The 23230-nt window shown below is 37.8% G+C and overlaps 1 protein-coding gene across 3 annotated transcripts in view; it reads left to right on the forward strand.

Moving 5' to 3' along the window:
• Positions 1-23230, forward strand: part of PTPRO (protein tyrosine phosphatase receptor type O) — a 274904-nt gene that overhangs the window by 225751 nt on the left and 25923 nt on the right. For 2 of the 3 annotated variants that reach the window (XM_064377705.1, XM_064377708.1), the window contains 4 exons: positions 5611-5679; positions 8626-8709; positions 14022-14057; positions 17858-17939. In XM_064377705.1, coding sequence (XP_064233775.1) covers positions 5611-5679; positions 8626-8709; positions 14022-14057; positions 17858-17939 — 271 coding nt within the window. The remainder of the gene's footprint in view (positions 1-5610; positions 5680-8625; positions 8710-14021; positions 14058-17857; positions 17940-23230) is intronic. The other variant, XM_064377707.1, reaches the window with a different exon arrangement.

The raw sequence follows: 23230 nt of genomic DNA on the forward strand, positions 1-23230 counted from the left end.
ATTTGGGTACTTTCAAACATGTTTGGAGTAAAAGAAATTTCTATGTCTGTTCAGTATAATTAATGAAAAAAGTTAATAAAAATAAAGATGACAAGAAAAAATGGGGGGAATCCTCTCCATAATTTTAAACTGTTTTATTGGAAAATATTGATACAGTTTATGATTAGGTCCATTAGAAGTCTCTATTAATTTTATTCTTATTACTCAGAGTTGCAGCCAGTTTAATTTTTCTTGCAGTTAGAAAAGGCTTTGATTTACAATGTCAGTTCTTCTCTGTTCCTTTGACCACCAACGCACTGCTCATCAGAGCATATTCTCAAGTGCTTTCTGTGGCCCCCTGTATTATCAGAACAATCTATCAATCCCCTTAAAAACTGTTGCTTATTTGAATACTACTTGGTTTTGGAAACTTGGTTAAAATTTATATTTGCCTAATATTAACCTGCTGAATTATAAGTTAACATGTTTCTTCTGTCTGAGAATTCTATCACTCACCTATTCATAAATAAATTCATCCAGCCAAAAGTGATCTAATCAGTGCCTGACATGGCATATCCAAAGAAAACAAAGCTGTCCACTAGGAACTTACCCACCTACCTGGATAGACAAATAGATATATTTAAAGGCATAAGCTAACATGTAGGGTAAGAAGATTAAAAAGAAGATCCCATGATAGTAGAGAATAAAGACTAATTCAGAATGTGAAATTAGCTTCTTGAAGGTTGGCATTTGAATAAATCTTAAAAGGATAAGAAGAGATGGGATTGCACTGTGACTTCAGTGGAGATCTCTGAAATTACACTCACTGCTTAAAGTCATATCTTTTTTTCTTTTTCCTTTTTTTTTTAGACAGGATCTTACTCTGTCACCCAGGCTGGAGTGCAATGGCACCATCTCTGCTCACTGCAATCTCTGCCTCTCAGGTTCAAGTGAATCTCCTGCCTCAACCTCCTGAGTAGCTGGGATTACAGGCATGCACCACTACGCCTAGCTAATTTTTGCATTTTTAGGAGAGACAGAGTTTCACCATGTTGGCCAGGCTGGTCTCAAACTCCTGACCTCAAGTGATCTGCCTACCTCGGCCTCCCGAAGTGTTGGGACTACAGGCATGAGTCACCATACTTGGCCTCCTTGAGGTCAAATCTTGACTTCCAACTTGTGTGAATTTGTGTAGGTCACTGAATCTTCATGCATTCATATTACAAAATTGATACATATATGACAGTATATGAAACAGACAAAAATATGTGCCTTCAGGAGCTTATATTCTAGGGGGAGAAATAGACAATAAACAATAAAGATATAAGTAAAAACATTGCACCGTATGTTTGCAGTGATAAGAAAAAGAAACAAAGCCAAGTAAGGGAAATAAGCAATACCAGTGTGGGAAGATGGGCCCTGGGAGGTGGGTAGGCTTCACTGAAATAGTGGCATTGGAGCAAAGACTTGCAGCCTGGGAGGGAGGTAGCCTGTGTTATCTGTGGGAAGAGTGTGCCCAGTAGCAAGAACAGCTGGTGTAAAGGTCCAGGGGTAGGAGCAGGACTGGGATGTTCAAAGTGTAGCAGAGTGACTAAAGCGGAGGAAGACAAGGATAGAAGGAGATGCCAGGTCACACAGGGCTTCATAAGCCATTGGAAGGACTTTGGCTTTTACTCAGTAAAATGGGCAGACATTGCAGCTGGGGCAGATTAACCAGCATCTGACTTAGATTTAACACTTTCGTTTTTACTTCTTTTTTTTTTTTTTTTTTTTTTTTTAAGACAGTCTTGCTCTGTTGCCAGGCACCAGGCTGGAGTGCGGTGGCGCGATCTCGGCTCACTGCAACCTCCGTCTCCCAGGTTCAAGCAATTCTCCTGCCTCAGCCTCCCGACTAGCTGGGACCACAGGTGTGCGCCACCACGCCCAGCTAATTTTTGTATTTTTTTTAGTAGAGACGGGGTTTCACCATGGTCTCGATCTCTTGACCTCGTAGTCCACCCGCCTTGGCCTCCCAAAGTGCTGAGATTACAGGCGTGAGCCACCATGCCCGGCCTCGTTTTGACTTTTACGTAGAAAACAAGCTGTATTGGGACCAGGACAGAGGCAGACGTATCAATTGTGGTAGCCAGGAATCCAGGCAAGAGATGGTAATAGTTCAGTCCAGAGTAGCAGCACTAAAGGCAGAGAGAAGCCATCAGATTCTGAATGTATTTTGAAAATAGGAGCAACAGGATTTGCTAATAAGTTGATGTGGAATGGAAATGAAAAAAAGGAGTTAAAGATAACTCCAAGATTTTGGCCCTAGCACTTGAAAGAATGGAGTTGCCATCAACTGAGAGAGGATTCTAGGTCAGAGTTGGGGGAACATCAAGACTTCAGTTTTGGAAATTGTATTAGTCATGGTTCTCCAGAGAGGCAAAACTAAAAGGAAAGAGAGATATATATATAATTCCCATATATAATATTATAATACTTAATAAACTCCCATATAGATGCACATATATATAATATTTAATAAACTCCCATATATATTATAATAATACTTAATAAATTCCCATATATATGCACATATACACATATGTATATGGGAGTTTATTATTATTATAATATATATGGGAGTTTATTAAATATCAACTTCCACAATCACAAGGTTCCACAATAGGCTGAAGAGCAGCTGAAGAGCAGTTGAGAAGCAAGGAGAGCCAGTCTGAATCTCAAAACTGAAGAACTTGGAGTCCAATGTGCAAGGGCAGGAAGCATCCAGCACAGGAGAAAGTTGAAGCCTGGGAGGCTAGGCCTGTCTCTCCTTTTCATGTTTTTCTGCCTGCTTTATAGTCACTGGCAGCTGGTTACATAGTGCCCACCCAATTAAGAGTGGGTCTGCCTCTCCCAGCCCACTGACTCAAATGTTAATCTCCCTTGGCAACACTCCTACAGACACACCCAGGATCAATACTATGTATACTTCAATCCAATCAATTTGACACTCAGTATTAACCATCACAGAAATGTTAAGTTTGAGACAATCTGCAAGTGCAGGTGCAGAGTAGCCAGCTGAGCATAAAAGTCTAATGTTAGGGAGAGAACTCTTGGTTGAAGATATAAAGTTGAGAGTTGTTGGCCAGGCACAGTGACTCATGCCTATAATCCCAGCATTTTGGGAGGCTGAGGCGGGCAGATCACTTGAGGCCAGGACTTCGAGACCAGCCTGGCCAACATGGTGAAAACCATCTCTATTAAAAATACAAAAAATTAGCCAGGCATGGTGGCGAGCGCCTGTAATCCCAGCTACTTGGGAGGCTGAGACAGGAGACTCACTTGAACCCAGGAGGCAGAAGTTGCAGTGAGCCAAGATCATGCCACTGCGCTCCAGCCTGGGTGACTGAGTGACACTCTGTCTCAGGAAAAAAAAAAAAAAAGAGAGAGAGTTGTTAGTTAGAGCTTTAGACTGGATGAAATTCAGGAAGTAAAAGTAAAAGTAAAAGAGGAAGTCCCTGGATTAAGCACTGGAACGGTCAATATTAAGGTGTTCAGGGAGAAAAGAAGATAACAGTAAGAGACTGACGAGAGGCAGCCAGTGGACTGTAAGGATAACTAAGGGCGTGTGGTGGCCTGGAAGCCAGGGGAAGAATGTGTATGCAGAAGAGATGATAATCGGCCCTGCATTAGCAGATACTTAGGAGCACTAATGCAGTAATAACATAGCATAATACTCAACTTATAGGAAGTGTGCCATAAATATTAGCTCATAGTAGTCATGGTGGAGGAAGTGGTCATAGATATAATAATGCAAGTAGTAGTATTTCTGAGCATGTTTGTTGTACATACCACAGATATTTAGGAGGGGGTGGTTCTGATTCTTTCAGCTAGTTTTTACAACAGAGATTCTCATCATTTTTCGTGCCATGATAATTTTTGGCAGTCTGGTGAACCCTTCCAAGAATAATGCTTCCATCTTCTGTGCCTAAAGTAAAATTCACAGGAGGCTGCACTCGGTGGCTCACGCCTGTAATCCCTTTGGGAGGCCGAGGTGGGTAGATCACCTGAGGCTGGGAGATCGAGACCAGCCTGACCAACACGGAGAAACTCCATCTCTACCAAAAATTTAAAAAATTAGCCAGGCATGGTGGCGCATGCCTATGATCCCAGCTACTCCAGAGGTTGAGGCAGGAGAATCGCTTGAACACAGGAGGCAGAGGTTGCAGTGAGCTGAGATCACGCCATTGCACTCCAGCCTGGGCAACAAGAGTGAAACTCTATCTCAAAAAAAAAAAAAAACAATAAATAAATAAATAAATAAATAAATAATAAAATACATAGAATTATACGACTATATTGAAATATGATAATCATAATATTTAAAAAACATCTATTGTATGCTTTTTAATTAATACATTAACTGTTGATATGTAATAGTCTAACAATTTCAGCATGGTGATGAATATGAACAATATTTCAAGATCTCTGCAGCAAGTCTATTATTTAAAAATATGTAATTTCTATTGTTAGCAAATAATATGGCTACTATGATGGTTTGGTACCAACTTTAATAATAGAAGGGACTGCTAAGGTTAGTCAAAGGTTGTGAAAATAAATATGTACCTTTTTCCTACATGTGTTCATAGAGTCCTAAATTCTACCCTTGGAACCCCACATTAGAACCCTTGAGTTAGAGATAAAATAAATCCCATATATAGGAAATCGACATAGGAAAATTCATTAATGATGTGTAATTTATAATACACCATGATAGTATATTAGTGTATTTTTTTCAAAAGAAGAAAATTGTTCTTGAAACACCCTAATAAGAACAGGTAGATAATTCAAATAATTCTCACATTGTGCCAGTAATGTCAAAATCTCTGTTTCAGTCGGAATATTAAATCCATTATTTCCATATAAAGAAAAAATGAGATACATGAGCCCCAATGAACTATGTTATTCATGCATGAAATTAGTCAAAAGGTAGAGAAGGCATGAGAATATGTTTACTTTTGCTCTACTTCTGGGAAAAAAAACTTCAATAGTGTTTTTACTGGCAGATTAATAGGCCGCATTCTGGATAATAGGCATGCCAGAAGCTTGCCTATTTCAATTCATACTGTTCTTTTATTCTAATCTCAAGTGATGAATAATATGGGCATGACAATATAAGAGAAAGATTTTGGAGGAAGTAAACAATCCACTTGATCCACTATCATTGTAGAGAGGAAATCAAAATGCCATAAAACAAAACCCTACAAAGAATTTTTGCTAAAGATGAAAAATCCTCAGTTCATATATGAGAGTTTCTGTTACTATTAAAGGCTTTGTAAAATAAATAAATAAATATTATACCCCAAATAGTTAGAATATTTATTTTAGAATTATGAATACCCTTTGGAAAGGATGGTGAAGTGAATTCTTTTGGCCTCAAATGTTTTGATTTGCAAACTTACAAAAGATTATTTCATTTTGTTTTATCTTTCTCGTTTGCACTGCATGCCAAAAAGGAGCATATGGAACTTGTATTTGCTATTTTCTTCATTTAACGCTGTGATGATAAGCTAGTAAAGGCTCTCTTTACTTGTATGTCAAGGTAAGAATGCTTTGTCATGCAGTAACCTTGATTTTGTGGTTCCTTTCAAACAGGGAGTGTGGAGCGGGTACCTTTGTCAATTTTGCGTCGTTAGAGAGGGATGGAAAACTTCCATACAACTGGTGAGTATTGTTTTGGAACAAGCTTCTACATGGTTTAACTATGCTGTGTGTGCTCCAAAGTTGGTTTTACTGTCTTTTGGGGATAGTTTTGCCTGATTCCCCTTTTATGATTTCAGTGATGGTAGACTTTCAATAGCTAGATCTTCACAGACCATAATGGCTTATATAAGCTCAGTGCAGTTCCAAAGTGGGGAAAACATCATAGTCTGCTCTGTATTTACAATATTAAACAAAGGACTGAAACAATTGTGCACAGGAGCCCATACCTGTGCTGAAGAAGGGCTTAAATGCAGGGGCCACACTGAACAAGTGGTGGATAAAGGCACGAGAAGAGATTCCAGTGAAGCAGCTTGAGACACAGCAGCACCTCCATTTTATTTTATTTTATTGTTTATTGTTTCATATTTTGGGGGGAGACAGAATCTTCTTCTTTGATCACCCAGGCTGGAGTGCAGGATGATCTCGGCTCACTGCAATTTCTGCCTCCTGGGCTCAAGCAATCTTCCCATCTCAACCTCCCGAGTAACTGGGCCTACACGCATGCACCACCACATCTGGCTAATTTTTAATATTTGTAGAAATGAGTTCTCACTATATTACCCAGGCTGGTCTCGAATCCTAGGCTGAAGCGATCCTCTCACTTCAGCCTCCCAAAGTGCTAGGATTACAGGCATGAGCCACCATGCCCACCCAGCATCTCTATTTTAAACTCACATTTCAGTGCCTGAGGAGATAAGAGCCATGACTTCTGTCAAAAAATTATACAGCCCAGGCCAGGTGCGGTGGCTCACGCCTGTAATCTCAGCACTTTGGGAGGCCAAGGCAGGCGGATCACGAGGTAAGGAATTCAAGACCAACCTGGCCAACATGCTGAAACCCCATCTCTACTAAAGATACAAAAACTTAGCTGAGCATGGTGGTGAACACCTGTAATCCCAGCTACTCTGGAGGCTGAGGCAGAAGAATTGCTTGGCCGGAGGGGTAGAGGTTGCAGTGAACCAAGACCGCACCATTGCACTCCAGCCTGGGTGACAGGGCGAGACTTGGTCTCAAAAAAAAAAAAATTATACAGCCCAGTATTCAGTTCTCATCCTTACAGATAAATAAATATCAAAGCCAAGGAAATTTCATAAGAAAACATGGCTTCGTTTTTCCTTATGCTTGAGTATTAAGGACCTGGAGGGAGGAAGTGTTCGAATTTTAAAGAGCATTGTCATGAGATTAAATTGGTTGACATTATACCTGACAATGATAGATGAAAATTAACAATCCCATTCAGTTCAATTACTGCCTAACAAAAGTACTAATTAAGTAAATATTTAACATGAAGCTAGTACTACTTATATGGTCTAGTTTGTTTCTTTTGCAAGCAATGATGCAAAGTATACGTAAATGAATATATGTCATACTAATCATTGTTAAGTTATTTCTTTCTGTTTTCTAACTCCCTAAAATGGTTAATCTTAAAGAAATATATATGGGAGACTGGAAATTTTACAGAATCAATGAGGGACGGAGAACTTTATTTAGGATATAAATTTTACTTTCCTCAGTGTAGCTGATACTCACTCTGGTTGAAAATCTAGTTGAAACCAGATTCTTTTTAAAAATACAATATGTTGTGCCATTTTAAAATTGTAACATGAATAGAATTTTACTATTAAAATACAATTAACCCAACTGTGAAGAAAAAGAAATCCATCAATCCTTGATGGTGTAAAGTTAGGAAACATTACTGTTTGTTCAGATATATTAGCACTCTTTCCAAAATTAAGAAATTGACTCACTGGTACTTGTTTCTTGCCTGGCTCACCCTTTTAAAAGGCCCAATGGGAGAGCAGTGATGAGTGGCCCATCCAGGAGCCAATCCTATTATATGTATTTAATATTTGTGACTCATGAGAGTTATGTATTAACTAACTTCACAGCCAGTCACAATTCATAGAATTTATGGGAGACCAGTCATGGGAGAACTGAGGCAAAGAGAATTCACTTCAGGATCTTCCTATAAAATCAAGCACATTGTCTTCACGAAGACAGTTTTGCAGACCCTAGCATTTTCTAGCTGACTGAGAATAGATATCTCAGTGATGCTTTGTAATAACTGAAGTGACAAGGTGACAGTATTTTTTCCCGTAATTCTCAGAATAACTACAGATACAGTCACAGGATATTTTTAAATCTGTATTAATGGGTGTTCTGTTTGACAAGTAGTTTGAATATCTGAAACCAGGCATTTTAAATCAACAGTCTGACTTAGAATTTAAGTGAAACTAAACTATTTTGCTCCTACTTAGATGAATATCAGTGACGTCACAGACTAAGTAGTTAATGAGCTATTTATCTTGAATGAATGATATCCGAGTATCATCCAAACCTCTGTTTCAAGGGTTATATTTATAAATTTTATGGTAATTTAAAAATACAGAAAGTCACACTTAGTAGTGCAACTTTATAAGAATGTCTCTTAAAAGCTTAGTCTTCACTGGAATCAGTACATGTAAACTGACCATTTTTATTTTCTCACACAAGCTGCTGTTTAGCTATCATATAATGTTACAGAGGTTTCTTAAAATAGGCTTAACCATTGGAAGAATAATACCCAAGAATAAGACTCAAGATAAGTAATGAGGCATTTAAGTGCTTCATTTAACGGAATATGAAATGTAATCACCTAGCATCAGTCTAATTGACACAAAATAAGCAGAAAGAAATATATCTGATTACAATAAGGTCATGTGTGAATAAAAACTGATTTTGTCAATATTGCAGCATTTAAGCCCTCACATTTATATTCCACAGGATGGATTAATATTTAGTTGTAATTAAGGTGCTTATCATATTAATTGATCCCAGTAGGTAATTAACTGGTATCTATTCACAGTTTATATTACTAACTCTTGCAACTTTTTCATCTTTCCATCTGTTATCTATTAATGCACACAGGCGTAGGAGTATATTTGCTTTCTTAACCCTGCTACCTTCATGTCTTTGGACTGATTATCTTTTGGCATTTTATATTAATCCTTGGTAAGTGATTTTTTTTTTTACTGTTTATCTAACACAGACTCTTAAGTTAGCTTTCAAGAAGTAAATAAAAAGGAAAGTTTCTTTTTGACTATTTTATGTGTTCAGTAACACATCATGTATTGAAGTGGATTAAAGCAATTAATGGTACAAAGATGTTAACTATGATGTTTTCTCAGTTAAATTTATTTCTCATGATATTCTTGGCAAGCTTATTTTCCCCCGTTTAGTACTAGTTATTTGTTTCTCCATTGAGTCAATCCATTGGCTTTCATCTTTATAAATAATGCTTTCCATTTTCCATCATCGTCTTCATCCATTAGAAAGCTCCAAATTTCCAAGGTAGAAATACATTAAGATGGAGCAATCAGAGTGTATTAATCCTCTGTATCTGAGGGCTCCTTGTGTTTATAATAATGCTAACTCAGTTACTATTGAACAGCTATGTGCAAGCCTCTTTGTATAAATATCTTATTTAATTCTCCCCCACAATCCTTCAGAGAGTTTTATTAGTCCCATTTTAGAGATATGGAGGCTTGAGGAGATTAACTGTCTTAATAGCACATTCCACTATATAGAAAATCCACGTTCCAAACTCAGTTCTTTCTGAAACCTATTCTTCCTCTGTAAAGAGCAGTCTTCTTTAATTTTATTTTCTTGACTTATAGATCATTTTATTTTTTTAATTTTTTATAAACCATTTTAATAATCAAATCTTGAAGTGTTCCTTTTGACTTTTTAATATGTAATAATAATAGTAACCTTGAATTCTGAGACTAAAGAATCAAGAACTATTTCTTTTCCTGTGCTGTAAGATAAAAGGTAGCAGTTTCCCATGGAACTGACAAAAAAGTCATTGTCCTTAAATATTAATACCTAGTGTTTAGGTACTAAATTATGCACAGACAGAACCATAAATGTGGACAACTTGAAAAGGTCTCAGAAGAAAACAATAAAAATATAGAATGGAAAAAATAGCTTATGGGGTGGGGGTGCAGGTATGAAAAGCAATCGGGAGAGTTTATTTATTCAAAAAGACAGTTGAAGAAATGTTCTTCTGCTTCTCTAAGGACAGAATAAATGCAGCTGGCAGAATTTAGGATTTCAACTTGCAGTAGAAGAAACATTAAAAAGGATTTCCTCGAAATAGAGATTGTTAATTCCAGAATTCATATCTTCCTTTAAAAAAGAGAGAGACTAGAGGAAAGCTTTTGAAACAAAGTACACATGATGTATAAGTAATAAAGTCAGAAGATTGTGCTAAATGCTGAGGACCCATTCACTGTTATTCTAAGTTTGTTATTACAGTTTTTAGCATAGGGCTTCAGCACAGTCGACTCAATATTTTCAGTATTTGACATCAAATAGTTTTCAGGTATGAGTAGCACACATAAATTCCATTTTTACCTTCAAAATATATATTTACTTTTAACTGAACATCTACTAATCATCCTCAAATAGTCGATATCAATGAAATACTGATAGTAAATACCCATAAAGAATCCCAGATTGCAATTAAAATGAAAGAAAGAAAGAAGATGCATATATTATTTCTCTGCTTAATTCTCTGAAACTTTCTCATTTTCCACAGTTCATTTTTAAGCTTCTGTAAGGTAGGCCTGTGCAAATAAGCACATCTTCCTTAATAGGCCTCACTGATGAACCTACCTTCAAATTTCAACAACCCTCACAAGGTCTGCTATTTATAGTACCAATTAAATAGCATGAGACCCAACTTGTGAGGAGAAAAATACCCTTCAGTAGTTTTTAGAAGAATCACCTTGAAACTGTAAATTGTTGTCTCCAGGTGAGAAGAGAAGGCAAAAGATAGAGCTCCATGCTTTCTGTCACTTCCAGTAAATTTCACACATAACAACTAGTGAAAACATACTAGATATAAACTGTGTTCTCAGCCCTAGGCTAGTATACTGGCAGATACAAAACAAGTGAAGTTCATGGTCCCCGCTCATTGAAGTACAGCTGCTACTCACACAACCACTCAAATTCCCTGTTTGCTCATCTAATCACTTGTAGTTATTTTTCCCTGCTTTCATTGGCTAAAGAGTCATTTTTAATCCTCCTAATGATGTGTTTGTCTTCATATTTCAATTACCCTGTTAACAACAACTGCAAATAACAGAGCCATCTCCCCCGATGCACACGGCCTAACACACTGTTCAACTTCCTTTCTCAACTGTCAATTTCTTGGAAATACATGTTCCTGTTGATTTTCTAAAACCCATCTGATAACACTAATGGTTTGTGTAAAAATCGAAAAACTCTTTCTCTCTCTCATAGTGTTGCTCGAATCTTTTCCCAGGTTGGTAGCAGAATCAGTGTGGAGGACCAGTGCCCAGTTAGGTTAGTCTCAGGATCATGTTCTGCAAGGATTTCTGACTTTCATAACTTAGAGTATATTTCCTATTGAAAGAAATCATTTAGATTCAGTGTCACTATTTTTTTTTTTTTTTTTTTTTTTTACTGCCATAATGACCCTCATGCTGTACTCAGGTATTCATCTGCTTGTTCTCAACCCTAAGCAGATGGCAATTTGAACAGGAAGTGACGTTTAGTTGAAAATGCTCAGCTTCACTCATGATGATTGCATGTTCTATTTGAAGAATGATATAATCCTAAAGTCCTTTTTAAGATTTGGGAATGGTTTCTGCCTAGCTCATCAAAGAGTAAGCAGCACTGACAAAATTGGAGACTTTTAGAGTTTTGTTTTGTCTTGTTTTAACCATTATAAATGCTATGTCCCTGTTATTGCTTCTTTGGAATGAATTGCAGTTAGGATGGCTTTCCGAGACTGTCACAACCATGACAAACTCATGCGGAATGTAGCTTAACTTTCTGAAGTCATTAGGATTTTGAACCTTACCTAATATAAGTGAAAGATAACAAAATTAAAAGTGCAAAATCCTCTATGCATATATGCTATATGTATGTCTGATGGGGGTTCTTTATTGATTTGGAAAATCTTTTCCAACAAAAAGACGATACCCTACATGTCACACAAAATCGTCACTGTAACACGGGCACACATTGGCTCTTTCCAGAATGTGCGTAAGTTAAAATTGCTAGCAAAGCCTTAATTTGCATAAATTTTCCCCTGGTTTTAGTCTTGTAATTAACACAGCAATTGAAAATGTAGGAACATTTTATCAGTGTTGCTGTGAAATTTCAGAATTCAATCCTGTCATGTTCCACAGCCTTAGGATACAGAAACTCTTTGGAATCCGCAAGATCTAAATAAAACAATGAAAACTGTATACAAATCATCATTACTTATGCCAATAAGTATATGATAATATGTCACACAAAACATGTAGCACAATTATACATTATATTGTAAGTTCATTCAATAATGAATGAGAGTGAAAGAAAAAAATGTGTCTCTCCTCCATGAATCAGGTTTCTACACAGCTGCCGAGTTGTAGCAGCTTAATATTTCAGCACTGAATTTATTCAGTGTTACCCTATCACACATATTTGTTACTTCTTAGTTTCCTTTAAAGTCTGTTTGGATAGGAAAGTATTTTTTTGTTCACTCCGGATCACAAAATATGTTGGCAGCCTCCTGACTTTGCAGAGCTGTTAGTCATCTCCTCTGACATTCTGCTTTCCGAAAGCACTGAAGTAATTGACTCTTACTGCAAGAAGTAAATGTGGAATTCCTAAAGCTAACTAAGTTACCATCACAGGGGCTGAATAAAAAACATGATCAATAAATATTCCTTTAGGTTTCCAAATGCCTATACGATGCAGCTATGTCCAACATGACAGTGTTTTGTGAGGGGATCAGGGAGAGATAGAGTAAGGACTGAACGGTTTTTTCTCTCTAATCTCCAGTATGGAAGACAAAGAGGATGAGGGAGAAAAAATAGAACAGGAACCATTGAATGGATTGCTTTCACTTAGAAGTGGGAGGAAATTAAAACTACCTGAAACCACAAACACCACTTGCCTTCCTGGATGTGTTTCTATACTTCCTGACCTGCGTAACTTTCTCTCCATCCACAAGTCCCATTTTTTCAATCAGAACATCACAGGCCCAAGTCTAGTATCCAATTCTTTAAGGAATCATTCACTGAAATTCTGAGGGTAACATGGAAGAGATATTTTGTTTCAGTTCAATTGAATAGGCATTTATTGACCACTCACTATGTGTTTCTTTCACTATGTTCAGCCCTGGGGGGAAGCTGTAGTGCAGCAGGGTGTGTATCAGCAACTAACAGTCACACAGTGTGAGAAACTCTCCATTGCGAAGTGCTGTGAAAGCACAGACAAAATAGTGCTTCATCCTGCTAAAAGCTTTCAGGGAGTGGAGATATCCAAATACTCATAATTCTAAATATAAATAAATATTTGGACACATTAAAGTACTAAGATCACAACTGGTTATTTACCATAGACTATTTATTTTCTGAAAACTTGGATGCTTCCATCAAAATTATGTAAAGATGTCTGAAAATTAATTACAAAAAAAATTTGCTATAATGTCACTCATACAATCAATCATGTTTTAATATTTATTATTTATAGAAGATAGTAAGAATACAATCACAAAGTGCTTCAGTAGATACTGTTAGCCTTCGCTAACTTAGGTGAGTTATCTCACTTGGTTGGGTGAAAACTATTACCCTAGTTATCCCCTAAACAAATGTGACTGACTAAAGCCCTTTAGCATTTCCTGTGTTTGAGCTTACAGACCAGTAATGATGAAGGGCAAGCAGGTAATAGGTCCAGTTCTTCAGATAGCTTAAAAATTAGTTCAAGATGGAATAAAAACAATGCCATAGTAGAATTATATAATATACACATCCACACTGACAGCACACATTCATATCCCCAAAGAAAAATGTCAGAAAATGTTATTTTAGTCTTTAATTAAAAAAAAAAAAATTCCACCCTCTCTTTATTAGTTCTCCATTTTATTCTCCAATTCTCCCTTCCTGCCTGTAGAAACTGGAGTATTCAGGTGGTAGATAGATATTCCTATATATTCACAAATTGCTTTAGCAACCTAATCGACAGCAGTTAGAAATTTTATTTCTAGACTCAGTTTTTAGCAAATAGGAAATATAAAGTGCAGATATGTTCATGCAATCTAGTAGAGTTTTAAAACATGAATCTAAAATTATTATTATCTTCTCATTTAAGGAAAAGTAATTAAACAAACCTGACATGTGTTTAATGAAAATTAAATGAAATTGAGGTACCTGATGTAATTATTTAAAGCTCTTCAAGTTTAATTATTATGTTAATCGATTCTTTTGCCCAGATAAATTTGTCTTTTCTTTTTTAATTATCAGGAGTAAAAATGGCTTAAAGAAGAGGAAACTGACAAAGTAAGTTTTTCTTACTATGTCATTTAAAAGGATGTTTGTTATAATTATCTTAACTTTCCAATTAAAGATGGTTTGTCTTCAAATAGAAGGGATGCTTAAGAAACAGGCAAATGCATGTTGCAATAGCTCAGCACAATAACGTATTGATCATTTATGCCTGAGGGCAATGACCGCTAGAAAAGTGCATCACAGAAATCACATCAGGAACAAGGACAATGTTTATCATATCAAATCTGAGAGAATGGATTGTTAGTAATTTTTAAAGTCTTGGAGGAGGAAATATGGTATTCTAAATATGGTATATGAAAATCTAATATTTAACACATCAAAGGGTTTCAGAAATCCTTTAATATTTTGAAATTCTGTGTTTATTGCAGGAAAAGGCATATACGCTATTTGACGTTATAATAAATACTTTGATAATGCTGTCTCAAAAAACCTGTATAATAAGTAGAAAAGATAATTACTCTAGATTGTGGTTTTCCTTATCTATTGAACCATTAAGTCAGAAGAATTATGATTGTGGTGAGTGAAAATTAACCCTCAGTTGATTTCAAAAGGCTATTAGATTATCACCTCCACGCCTTTTCTTAGCTATAATTCCACATATGAGAAGCGGAATTTTCCTTCAAATATAATTTGTTCTTGATACCTGCCTAGTATAACATTGGTGAATTAGTACAAGCAGGCAGTTAGGGAGTTCAGCCAGGTCTGTGGCATCTATGCTTATGGAAAGAAATCATGAATAATCCATGACATAATCCAAAAGAAAGGTTGATGCAAAAGTGTTTCTAGTTAGTCTTGAGTGACATATAGTTTTATGGCATATATGGAAACAGAATAATGTTTTCTAAATCAATTTCATTTGTTTATTTATTTATTTATTTATTTATTTATTTATTTTTGAGATGAAGTCTACTCTATCACCCAGGCTGGAGTGCAGTGGCATAATCTCAGCTCACTACAACCTCCATCTCCCTGCTTCAAGCAATCCTCCTGCCTCAGTCTCCCAAGTAGCTGGTACTACAGGCACACACCACCACACCTGGCTAATTTTTGTATTTTTAGTAGAGACGAGGTTTCACCATATTGATCAGGCTGGTCTCAAATTCCTGACCTTATGTGATCCATCTGCCTCAGCCTCCCAGAGTGCTGGAATTACAGGCGTGAGCCACTGTGCCCAGTTTCTAAGTCAATTTCAAACCAGTGTACATTCCGCTGGCTCATACCAACTGATGTAGGAGAGATAAGACCAGAGTAAATAGATGTAGGAGAGAGAAGTTGACTGGCAGAGATGATTTCACAGAAACAGAAAGACTTTGTTACCAAAAACTATTGGTTATGTTGGCAGGTGAGCTAGAGAGGTGTAGACTAGAGCATTTAGAAGACAGTGTTCTGGGACAAATAGGAGAGGCTATCAAGGCTTGCTCCTCCCATGACCCAGGCAAAGAAAAGAAGGAGAAGGAAGACCCAGACAAAAGACAGGGTAGAGATTAGGAATGGTAGAACGAACATACCCACAAGCAAAAATAACACACACATTAATTCAGCTTCTGTCTTCCCCTGTCTCATTTTCCTTTGAGTCCTCTCTCCTTTAGAAGACATTTCTTGAAAGGCTTTCTCTCACCTTTTTATTTGCCTTCTCTACCATTTCTCTTTTACTCCAAATGCCCCACCACTACCATGTCCCGCTGGTTCCCATTTTCTGTCTCCACTTGTCTTCATTCCATCATTCCTTTCCTTCACCTCCTCTTTACCCCTTTCCCTGTAAATATTTGTCCTTTTGGTCTCTGCTCCCTTCTAGCTCTCTTTTTCTTCTCCTTGTCATTCTCCTTCTTCTCCCTTATGTCCATTCTTCTGTTTGCTCTTCCTCTGTCTCTCTTTTCTCTGAGCTTCTTGCTTTTATTTCTTTTAACCCATAAATACTTTCTTTGGTTGGCCTTCAGTATACATGTGCCCATTTTCCTAGTAACAAGATGAAAGCCAGGGTTGTTAAATCCAACTTTAAGGTCGATGTACTGCCCAGAGACAGCAGCCACAGATTGTAGTTCTAAGGGGGTTCATTCCAGGAGAGGAGCCCCAACTTTAGCCATTCTTTCGGAAGGATAACAACTTTGAAGTGGGAAAAGCTTTGAACTAAGACTTACTCTCCCTGGATTCCAGTGAGAATTCTACTGCTCGGTAGACATGTGATGCTGGGCTACTCATTTAACTCTCTTAGCCATGGGCTTTCTCAGCTGGAACGTGGAGCTAATGTTGTCTGTCCCTACCTCAGGGATCGATTAAGCAAGATAACACATGTGAATACTTAAGAAGTGTAGTGTGTTTTATAAATGAGTTATTGTTACTCAGTAAAAGCATTTAAGTTGAAAGGTATTCTCTGGAAGATATAATGTCCTCTACAATTTATTAAAATCTTAACATAAATGAATCCATCAGATTAGCTAATCAACAACTTTAAATGAGCATTATTAAATACTATGCATTTGCTAATTGAACGTAAGAACACAGTCCGGGTGCAGTGGCTCATGCCTGTAATCCCAGCACTTTGGGAGGCTGAGGCAGGTGGATCACTTGAGGTCAGGAGTTCAAGACCACCCTGGCCAACATGGCGAAACCCAATCTCTTCTAAAAAATACAAAAATTAGCCAGGTGTGGTGACACTTGCCTGTAGTCCCAGCTTCTTGGGAGACTGAGACAGGAGAATCGCTTGAACCTAGGAGGCGAAAGTTGCAGTGAGCTGAAATAGTGCCACTACACTCCAGCCTGGGTGACAGAGCAAGACTCTATCTCAAAACAAAACAAAACAGAACAGAACAAAATACCACAGTTAGATGATGTAAGCTGAGTAAAATGCCACAAGACCAAGGGAAGGGCCAATTATAAGGACACTGCCAAAGTGGAAAGGCTTGAGTTAGATGACAGAATGTGGCATTCTGCCAAATCAGAGAGCTACTTTAGAGAGCACTTTGGTTTAGGTAAGCATTGCTTATCCAGAGGGGATAAGCATCTACAGGAATCTACAGGAAATTAAACTTCATTCCTATTCTCAAAAAAAAAGAAAAAAACAGGTGAGAACTTCTGCTTCAGATGCAGAAACATAAGCTCAGATGTGTTACTTGATTGTACCTGTGAGGCATTTTCCATACATTTATAGACATGCAAGCCTCTAAAGATGACTCACTCCAGTGAGACCCTGGGAGCTTTCTGGACAAATGTTTCATCCCACTGATCCTGCCTATGCTTTGGGTAGACTGTAGCTAGCAGCACAATTCCTTATACTTGTAAACCTGCTGAAACTTATGAAGTTCTTTATATACTATATGTCAACCTTGTAGCTATAACTATAGTATTTTATAGATGAGGACAGTAACTCTGAAGAGTTAGGTGATTCACCAGGATAACACAGTCTATAGAGCAAAACCATAACTCAAACAGGTCTTTGGAATCTATGCCTTTGTTACTTCCCATATGCCAGAGCTTTCTAGAAGCAACATATATGGGTGTGTGTATGTGAGTATGCATGTATATAGTACTATACTTCCAGAGTGAAAGCCAAGTGAAAATCTAGAGATTTCTCCTATCAAAGAAGTTGGATATATATGCCCTTCTTTTCAATTGCAATATATTAAGGTTTGGTAACTTGAACCAAAAACAAACAAACGAAAAAGGTGAGTGCTAACCTTAGTGAAGTAAAACTTCTTTTTTTTCCAAGAAAATTAAGAAGTATGATATTAAACAATATATAATACGATCAACAAGAATTTTAAAGTGTATATATTCCTTTGTGTTTGACAAAGCCCGGTTCAACTGGATGACTTTGATGCCTACATTAAGGATATGGCCAAAGACTCTGACTATAAATTTTCTCTTCAATTTGAGGTGAGTTGGTTAAAGTCTTTTCTACCTTCTGCAATGGAAAGGGCCTGGGAATTGTGGGGTTTATGTTGGGATCATGTTCTGCTCACTGGCAGTGCTTGTGATGTGTTTGCATAACAAGAAAGGCATTGGCCTCGGGGTGCTGATCTGCTGGTTCAGAGCAAGGATTGTCAACCCTTGCTTAATAGGCAAGACCTCAGATGGCACAAATGAGGGGAAGCAGAGAATAGATGCAGGTGTTGAGGTGAGCAAACATAGGTAGAGTAGAAGCCATCATTGAAAACCAGGGAACTTGAGAGTATAAGAAGAAAAATGCAAGCTGAGGCATGAAGCCTGAGACAGAATTTCCCTTTCAGGGGATTTGTAGTGTGTTTCTCCTGCTTCTTTGGCCACAGTAGGGATGGATAGTGAATGAAACTGACCCCCTTTGTGTCCTGGGTGCGTAACATCCTGGAGCAGGGCTTTTCAAACTACAGGGCTCCTGGCATTCTACTTAATAAGTTTTGTGCAGTTTTATTTTCTTTCCTTGCACAAGTTGGGGAAACAAATTTACACATGATTTGTGTTAAGAAAAAAATTGCCAACATCTCTTTTTTTCTGAAGGACACATATTTCTTTGGGCCTAAAACCATGTGTCAGAAGAGATGGAAGTGAGTGAGTCTAGTATCTCAGCAGTGTGGGGAAGATAATTCGTCCTCACTTTTTCTTCCCACGTATTTTATAGCTCATAACACAGTCTAAATGGCCTCTCATCCTTCAGGTCTCTATAGCATGCCTTGAGTGGTCAGCGATTCAGAGCAAAGGGAAAGATAAAGTGATTTTTCTAAATTCTGTAGTTTTTTTTATAAAGCCTTTTAAGTACTCTTTTCTATTAAAGTAGCTGCTTTTTCTTCATTTTTTAAAATCATTTCTTCCTTCCATTTATCAGCCAAGGACAGCTTTAGTCTGCAAAAGCATCAGTGGTCCTGGTATGGACAGACTAATGGGGAATTTGAGGATGAGAAGAATCTCATACATTACCAAATACAGAGACCCCTAACTACCACCTGTGTCCTGAAAAATTCCACACAGAGCCTGCTCAGTTAGCCGTTGCATGCAGGTGCATAGGAAATTATAGATGCTACACCAAATGCTATATCTCAAAGAAATTCAATTTGAATTGGAAATGAATGATGAAGATGGCATTTCAGAAAGTGTATCAAGAAAAGGAGGAATTTTTTCTAAGCAAACATGAGGCAAAACTGAAAAAGTAAATAGCTAGATGATTCTGACAATGGTGATAGAAATTATGGTGCAGCTACATTTTTAACTTATTAAAGCCACATTTTCTTTTGCTTTTTTTCTAAGACAGAGTCCCACTCTGTCACTCAGGCTGGAGTGCAGTGGCAAGATCTCAGCTCACTGCAACCTCTGACTCCCAGGTTCAAGCAATTCTCTTGCCTCAGCCTCCAAAGTAGCTGGGATTACAGGTACCCGCCACCATGCCTGGCTAATTTTTTTGTATTTTTAGTAGAGACAGGGTTTCACCATGTTGGCCAAGCTGGTCTTGAACACCTGACCTCAGGTGATCTGCCTGCCTCAGCCTCCGAAAGTGCTGGGATTACAGGCATGAGCCACCGTACCATGCCTAAAGTCACATTTTCTTAATTCCTTCAAGATGACATGCCCTTGGAGGCACAGCTAGGATCATTACCTCTGCTGGCAACTCACGGTTTATGTCTTGAAACCCAAGTGTAACTGTTTCTGTTTCTGAATTGCTTGATTATAAAAAATTCAAGAAATCATTTTCTAGTAAACATATTCTTTTAATTGTGAATAACAAAAACATGGCTCAAACTAGTTTAGACTAAAGGAATGGGGGTTTAAAGGATACTAAGGTGTCTCATACAATCAAAGAAAGGGTTGAGTAGCTAGACACGAGGAGAGCGGGGAAGCAGCACAGTTTGAGGAATGACTGGAGCCAAGGACTAGAGCTCTGCAGGATCCCCCTCTATTTCTCATTTCTGCTTCTCTCTGTCTTGGCTTCACTTTGTTTCACTGAACACCAACCTCTTTTTTCATAATGAAAAGCAGCCAGCAACAACCCTTGAGCACCACATCCTTTCGTTTCCATGGTTTCCAAAGGGAACGATTGTCTCTCTTCCTTGTTTGTAGTTAAATTAACAGGGGAGGATTTTGACAGACAAGCCTGTGTCATGGTGCCCATTCAAACCAACTGCAGCCAGGAAGGCAGAAGCACATAACCTCTAACTGGAACCATTTGGCTCAGTTAGCAAAATCTAAGAAAGGCATTATCTCCAATGAAAAGAGAGTATTGGGAGAACCAAACAATGGTGATTAGCATGCTCTCTTTAGATATTACAAAAACGTGAAAAGCAAAATTATAAACTTTATGTGCTAAATGCTCAATTTATAATATGCTGAGGGCTTTTATACATTCAATGGATAAATGAATACATTTAGCCTGATTTCATAGTGTAACCAGGTGACAGGAGCAGGGCTGCAGGGGTGTCCCAAAGACGCTCTCTCTTCCCGGATCAGATGTGTTTTCACTCACACAAGAATGGGTAAAGGGCCCTGGTGGAGAGCTCCTTCAAGTAAGTATCGAACCCAGAGAGTTTTGCAGAAAGAGATTTATTAGGCAGAGAGAGGGAGAAAAAAAAAAATAGAGAGAGAGAGAAAGAACGCGAGCTCCCATGCTGTCGTGGGAGGGGATCCAGAGATGGAGTCTGCACAGGTAAAGAGAGTAAGAGAGAAGCCTCCCACACTGCCATGGGAGGGGATCCCAGAGAGGGAACTCCATCTAGGAAAGGGAGTAGGGGGGATTTTAACCCTGGCATTACTCCTGCCCCATTCAAGTTTTCCTCCAGTGAGAGGAGTTCTATCAAACTTCCTCTGGAGTGATTGATCTTCGACTCTGATATTGGATTGGTTGCCTGGCCCACAATCAAAGCCTCCTCCCTCGGAGCTTTTGGCAGGCTTTCTAAACAAAGGAAGCTCACCTGGGCTGTCTACCTGGCCCTGCGCACAAGAAAGTTAGACAAAGAACTCTAGGCTCCCGGATGGGGAGGTGAATGGAGGCATGGTGCTGGGAAGTTCTTGCCTTTGAAACCACACCCCTTGCGGACCCGGGAAGAAAAGTTAACATAGCCTCTCAACAGGATTTGTAAGGGAGTTACGAATGTACTATAAACTAGGAATCTAAAACCCTGAATTCTCACTACCGTTTTGCTACTAACATTTTTAAAAACATGTTTTTATTTCCTTAACCAATTGATACATAACAAGTTTGGGAGGAATGATGTATTAGCTACAGATCTTTTATGCAGTAAACATGCTTATATATAAATTTGAATTTATCCAACTACTTTGTTGGAATAATTCCTTTGGATTGAAACTGCCAGGACAAAGTATATGCAAAATCTACATTTTGAGTAAATTTCCCATAAGTCGAGTATGTTTTCCCAGTGTTTGAATGTTCCCCACTTCCTAAAACTAAACAGTGGATATCAACATTTGTAATCATTGGTAATGTAATATTGCAAAGAAATTGCTTTCTCATCTGTTAATGTTAAGCTACATCATCTTCATACAGCACTATTAGTCATTTGTGTTATTTTTTCTCTCTTTCTTTTATTTTCATGTACCTTATAATCTTCATTTTTTTACTGATTTCTAGGAGCTGATTTATGATTAATCAGGTTAGCATTTTGTCAAGCACTGCAAATGAAATACTATTTTTTTCCCATTTATTTCACACTGGGGTTTTATTTTGGATTTGTACAGAAGTTGTGAATTGAAAAATAATCATGTTCTGCTTTTTTTTAAAGTACATTTTCCATCACCTTAGTTTCTTTATGTATAAAATGAGTAAGTCAAAGTAGATCAATAGTTCTCAACTGGACAAATACCAGTCAGTCCCCAGAGGAAATCTGAAACTGTGTGGAAGTGTTTTTGGTTGTTATGATAGATTAGGAGGCGGGTACTAACAGTATTTTATGGAAGAGGGACAGGAGTGTTAAGTGTTCTTCAATGAGTGGGACAGTCCCACACAATGGAGAATTGTCCCAGGCCAAAAGTGTTTGATTGAGAAATATGGATTAAATATGGGATGAGGCTACAAGCAAGCCTGATAACACATTTGGATTAGTTAGTATTCTTGAGAGAAACCAGTAGGAAACATTTGTTCTATGTTTACATAGAACAAATAGAAATATAGAGAGACCTATTTTAAGGTATTGGTTTACGAGGTAATGGAGACTGGCAAGTCTGAAACCTGAAGGGCAGGCTGGCAGGCTGGAGACCAAAGGAGAAGCTGAGGTTTCAGTTCTGAGTCTGAAGGCAGTGGGGAGGCAGAATTCCTCTCTCCTTGTGGGACCTGTCTCTTCTCTTCAGGCCTTCAACTGACTGGGTGAGGCCCACCCACATTATGTAGCATAATCAACTTTCCTCAGACTCTACTTACTTACATGTTAATCACATATGAGAAAAATACCTTCACAGCAGCAGACTGGTGTTTGACCAAGCAACTGGACCCTATAGCCTAGCCAAGTTGACATATCAAATTTACCATTACACCATGATTTGAAGTTATTTCATATTGTTCCTTATGATGATGCTCTCTTCATATATTTCTATTCTTAGAACATTACTGGTCATATATGTAATTAATTGGGTGTTAAGTCCTGACATTGTGCACATGTTCTGGCTGGAAAATACAACTTCCTCTCTAGAGCTCTATTTTAAGTCACAGGCTTAGACTGTATGTTCTGGACTAACATTTGCTCAAGCCATGGCCCACTGGGACAACTCACTTCCTTCATCATTTGACAGCCTTCAGGTATTACCAGTCCTCAGTCCCATCCTGCCCCCTACATCCTCAGGGTCAGTGTCAGGGTCTCCTCATTGATTTTCATAGAAACATTGTGCTCCCGTGCCTGATTTCAGGATGTACGTTGGACCTTTCACATGGCAGCCCTCAAATTTCCTTGAAATATGTGGATAGCTAATTGAGGCTTAATGAAAAAAATTTTCCTATCTCTAATGGGAATCCAAGAGGGTATGAGATTACTGAATCACCTTGGTCTAAATAATTCCAGCAACTGAACTTTTACTTGTTCTGTTTATATTAATGCCTAGTACTTGATGCTGACATTGAAACATTACATTCACATTGAGAAATTCCATCATTTATAAGCATTATCCAAATTGAAATTAATGTCTGGATTTACATATATTAACAATACAGCTATAAGTCATACATGAAGCTATATGAGTCACTAATTTGTGTTTAC

The sequence above is a fragment of the Aotus nancymaae genome, unplaced genomic scaffold (assembly GCF_030222135.1).
Source record: "Aotus nancymaae isolate 86718 unplaced genomic scaffold, 86718_ANA_hifiasm-v0.15.2.pri h1tg000016l, whole genome shotgun sequence".
Classification (NCBI taxonomy): domain Eukaryota; kingdom Metazoa; phylum Chordata; class Mammalia; order Primates; family Aotidae; genus Aotus; species Aotus nancymaae.